At 37.5% G+C, this 5,254-nt stretch overlaps 1 protein-coding gene across 1 annotated transcript in view; it reads left to right on the top strand.

The window, feature by feature from the left end:
• The window catches only part of LOC103778567 (nucleobindin-2-like), a 15,038-nt gene that overhangs the window by 7,263 nt on the left and 2,521 nt on the right, over positions 1–5,254 (top strand). Inside the window, 5 exon segments of the mRNA XM_008946159.1 lie at positions 195–285; positions 1,806–1,864; positions 3,463–3,555; positions 4,588–4,677; positions 5,198–5,254. The exon segment at positions 5,198–5,254 is cut by the window's right edge and continues 24 nt beyond it. Of these exon segments, the coding sequence (XP_008944407.1) occupies positions 195–285; positions 1,806–1,864; positions 3,463–3,555; positions 4,588–4,677; positions 5,198–5,254 (390 nt within the window).

Raw genomic sequence — 5,254 nt, 5'->3', positions numbered from 1 at the left:
TCTTTCCCTGGCCTTTCTGTCTAATGGAAGTATTAGACCTGATCAAAAGGGAGTTAAAGAAATTTCCATTGATTCCATTTGTAACATGACCAATCAGAAAATAAGCCTATCAGAAAAACCATAATGCAAAGGTAATGCATAAAGATTACACTTAATCTTCTTTTGAATAGTTTTTCTTTGTAACCAATCTACAGGGAAGCAAAGATCAACTGAAAGAGGTGTGGGAAGAAGCAGATGGACTAGATCCTAATGAATTTGACCCCAAAACATTTTTCAAATTACATGGTAAGAGGTTTAGTTTAATGAACTAGTGGAGTGACTTTCTGTTCCTTTCTGCTGAGGACTAGTTTGTGTTTTGCTGGATAAAGTTTGGCATCGAGCAGTTTGGGTAGATCTGAAGAGTACAGAGGAGAAAATATGTTACTGTCTGTAAATTTATTGCAAAGTTTTAAATGGGGTTTAAAAGTTGAAACAGTTTTGTTTAACTACTCTTAAAATCATACAGCAAATAATGAGTAAGGGTTCCTCAGGGAAGTGTGGGTACTGGGAGGGCTGTCCCTATCTGTGACTTTGCTTACACACTATGTAGGAATAAATCCTGAGATGTGTGTGTGTAAACCTGCTTTCTCAGCATCTCTGCAGATAAGTGCCTGACACCCTGTATATTTGGAATGCTCAGAGACATGCCAAACCTCTTCAGAAGTTGCAGGATTCCCTTAGTGAAACAAAACCCAAAAGGCAGCCCACAGTCCTGCCTCTATACTTCTGACCAGTGTACAACTAGAAACAACAAAGTAGTGGCAGGGATGAGAATGCATCTCAATGGGCATTTTGCTTAAAATATGATTATATAACTATGTAACCTTAAATTCTGACATTGCTAAATGCTTCATAATAAAGTACCCTTAAGCAACCCTTCCTGGCACTGTGCTGTGAAGGGTTGAACAGTGAGTACATAGAATTTGACTAATCCCAAAGATGACCATTTAACTGTTTGAGTCTGAACTTTTATCTTGGTTTATAAAATAAATAAATATTATAGTCATTAAACCTTATTTCTTCTCTCTAGAAAGAAAGAGACCTTAAAAGTTTTTTTTTAAAGCTTTTTTTGTGCAAATCTTACCAAAACAGTAATAGCTGAATTAGCAATTGCCTCTAGCTTAGTATATAAAAATCTTTGAAGCAATTAAACAAAAAAAGGCATAAAAACACTCATTTGAACTAGATGTTCTCTTTCAGTTTCAGAGGTAACAACATTCAGAGTAGAATGTAGGATAAAAGATGGATCATTAGTTATCAGTATTCTCCTCTATGCATTTGTAATGAAAAGTCAATTTAAAGGGATCTCTTCTCAAGCACTCTATATGCATATAGATTTTCACATAATTCCTTAGGGTTTTTTGAATCATTCTGTCTGTTAACAAAGTTTACCTACGTATTTGTGTTGCTCATGAGTCTATTAACAAATTCAGTTGTTAAATGGGGGTAACTTGTTCTCAGCAATATTTTCTGGCAGTTGCACTCTGTACAATCCTGTTGTGACCTATTTCGGTTTGCCCATCTAAGAAGTAGGGAGATTGCTCCAAACCTGTCCAACCAGCCAGAAATGGCAATACAGTTCAGTCAATGCCTAGTAAAAACCTAAACAGAAAAAAAACAACCTATGTAACCAGCATATTGCTAAATGAAGTTTTTAATCCTCATGAGATGTGTGTGCTGATCCTTATCCTAAATTTATGGAGTACTATTACATGTATTACTTTCTGTACATACTTATCTTGTATTTTCAACTCTTCTTTTTGTAGATGTCAATACTGATGGCTACCTGGATGAGCAAGAATTAGAAGCCCTATTTACTAAAGAGGTAAAAAAAAAAGTTCAGAAACTTAACTTGTTCCAGTAAACGGTTACAGGGAGGTCTATTTTTTTCCAAGCATATCTGGGGGCTTTGGACTACAAATAAGAATATTTATGCCACATTTTGTACATCCTTCATGTTTCTACAGAGGTGTAAAAACACATCAGCAGAGAAAGTAAATTAGTTGAAGCATAGGACTCAGAAACCAGAGAGCATGTATTTCTCTGCCACAGGTTTGTTTGAGATTTTATAATTAGTCTGCAGGATGGCTATAGCTGTGTAAATGGCAATGCAGAGAGCTGCACTCCTGCTCTGGATAGAGGCAGCCTGGGAGAGGTTCTGAAGCTGGGTAGCTGTGCTCAGTCAGTGATTATCAACAAGTCATGAGACTTATTGGAAGTAAAAGGGGTCATGCTCCTGTGAATTATCATCTATAATTCTATAAATAAATAAAGAATAAATAGTCTATAATTCTATAATTTCTATGAATTTGTTCAAAAAACACATGTTGTGGAAATAGCTACAGAAATTTCACATATGTTGTATCTAGCTCATGCTAACAGTACAGAAACACATGCACATCTGATAAAGTAGGCAGGCTCTTACTTTCTTTAATCCTTGGTTTGTTGTCTGTGAAAACACAAATATTAATACTGCTTTGCTTCCTGGAGAGGTAATGATAGCAATGTACTCGAGTTCTACAGTGATGAGAACTGCAGGATCAATGAACAGACAGACAGAGGACCTTGGTCTTCATTCTTCCAGTAGGTTCTGTTTTGGTATAGCAGAAGAAAACCCTGAACTTCCCATTCAAAGATCTACTAACTGTGACTGTCAATATCTAGTCTTATAGTTTTTTTTCTAGATTTCATGACTTGGAGGAATTGTGCTATGCAGTGTATATAGAAGCATATAAATTCAAACTACTGTAAAGTTTTGAAGAAATTAAATTTACCAGTACATATTTCTAACGATACTTTGCTGCAGTCCCCTCTCATACAGTGAAGAGATATGGCAGTCTTTTTTGACAGATAAGTCCCACCATTCTGCAGTTTTGTGGTTTAGAAACAAATAGTCTGGGGCCTTAAAACTACCTATGGCTAGGCAAGCAAAGCCAAATGACTTAAGAAGGATAAGTATAAATAAATAAGCATTAACTCACCAGAGGGCCATTGTGTGAGAAGAGATGTGGACCATTAAATTAAGGACTCAATTTGTCTTGTGATATCCTGAATGCTCGTAGAGTTGGCTGCATGCTCTGGTAAAAAAGCTACTCTGTCCTGCTCCAGAAACCACGTGGAAACTCTGCCTGCTCTGAATCAGCTGTAGGATCAGACTGTGCATGCCAGAGTCACTCCTACTGTAATGTCCTCAGCACTGAACTACAGCAGACCACATGAATTAACTGAAAACTTCATTCTTAGCAATGAAAGGCTCACTTGTTGCTTAAATACTGTGCTAGAAGAGGAGAATTACACACACTCATGCTGTTGGAAAAGCAGTGTTTTTAGCAACATCTCACCCTGCTGTTCCAAATATGCTCTGTCATTTGAATGAGCTTCAGCCCTTTCTCCAAACTAACGTGTGCTAATTTTGAATTTCAGCTAGAAAAAGTTTACGATCCTAAAAATGAAGAGGATGACATGGTTGAAATGGAAGAAGAAAGGCTGAGAATGAGAGAACATGTCATGAATGAGGTAGGGACTGGTATTCAGTAGAGCTGCTGATTCCCTTCTACATTCAGGAAATAGTCCTCCTAACATGAAGGGTTGTCCAAGTACAGCAGAAAGGGATGACCTGTCACAACCAATGCTGTTTGTGCTGGGATTCATGTGAAATTACAGTTCTCAAGGCCTGTCTGATATTCTGCATATTCTGATGTAAATGTCTGCTGACTAGTGTTTATTTAAGAAGTTCCAGACAAGGAATTGTGCCGTAGCCTCCATCTTTTGCAGATACTGAGATTCAAAAGAAATTCCCTGTGAATTTTGTGTCAAGCAGGGGAGACTCTAAATGTGCTTTGGCACTTGGCATATGGGTAAGATTTAGGTATGAGAGGCATTAAGTCTTTCAGGTAGCTCACCTTTGTCCTTTTAGAATAGGGACAGAGCTCAAAGTATCACCTATGACAATGAATAGCTTTACTAGTTCTGATAGGATTTCTGCTCAGGAGACAGAGGAAACAGAAGAGGATGTTTTGAATCACTGTGTTTTTCACTCATATCTTTTCTGTCTCCCAACCATGTTCCTTAAGCTTGAGGAATGGAGCAAGCCTGGTGTTCTATAGTCAGAAAGGGAAACATTTCCCCCCTTCCCCTCAATGGATTCTGACAGTTCAGCTGGTGTTTTGTTTTTTGTTTTGAAACTTTCCCATCCAACAGTGGAGATTAGTCTGACTCACAGTTACAAAATTATTACCAGAAAGCTACAAAACATTTTTCTTGAAAGTCATGCATTCCACTATTTGTGTTGGGGCTGTGACCACAAATAATGTTTCCAAAAAAGAAGATTAATTTTGAAGTAAAATGTGACGATTTACTTTTTATTTCCATTTTTGTTTATCTATATAAGCTTGTGTGAGAAGGTTTTAGATGTTAGGCATTCCTTTGAAAATTGGACAGTTTAAAAATAAAATGGTTAGATTGAAGGATATTTGCATGATAAAATTGAACATTAGCTCCACCAAAACCTGTTCTTTAGGTTGAGTTTAATTTTTTTTCTTCAAATAGGTTGACATCAACAAGGACCGACTAGTGACTTTGGAAGAGTTCCTGCGAGCTACAGAGAAAAAAGAGTTTTTGGAGCCAGATAGCTGGGAGGTAATGAGAATGGCACGTCTCCAGCCCTTGCTTTTTTCAGTTCTGTTTGGGTGTGTGCGTGGTTAAGTGCCTTAGCTAAGTGTAACATAGCAGAGTAATGTGGTGCAGATGTCACCGTCATGGCCCAGCCACACAGCAAAGGTCTGGCGCCACCCTCTGGATTCGGGGAGAGCTTTTTCCACGTGCCTTGCAAACAGAAAATGGACATTTTGTTTGTGAATCACGAAAGGGAAGATAAGCAAAAAAGGTTTTTTTTTTGCCTACTTCTAAATCTGTAATAGAATTCTACTGAGAAAAGAGCTGGGGGATGGCTATTTTGCTGATCCTTACAGGGAGTGTACTAACACTTTACAGTGTCATGTACAGTGTCATGTCATGTATGGCTATTTTCATGAAAATTCTGAAAGTTGTTTAACAAACTGTACAATTCAGCTAACAATAATTTCAGTAGGAAGATAATAAATATATATATATATGCCTTCCTGGCTAAGCATTCCTGTTTGTATGTATTTTCTTGCAGACACTAGATCAACAGCAGCTCTTCACTGAGGATGAGCTAAAGGAATTTGAAAGTCAC

Source organism: Merops nubicus, unplaced genomic scaffold, assembly GCF_000691845.1.
Source record: "Merops nubicus isolate BGI_N331 unplaced genomic scaffold, ASM69184v1 scaffold30988, whole genome shotgun sequence".
Lineage (NCBI taxonomy): Eukaryota > Metazoa > Chordata > Aves > Coraciiformes > Meropidae > Merops > Merops nubicus.
Note: the sequence above shows the minus strand (reverse complement) of the source record. Positions and strands in the feature narration are given on the sequence as shown.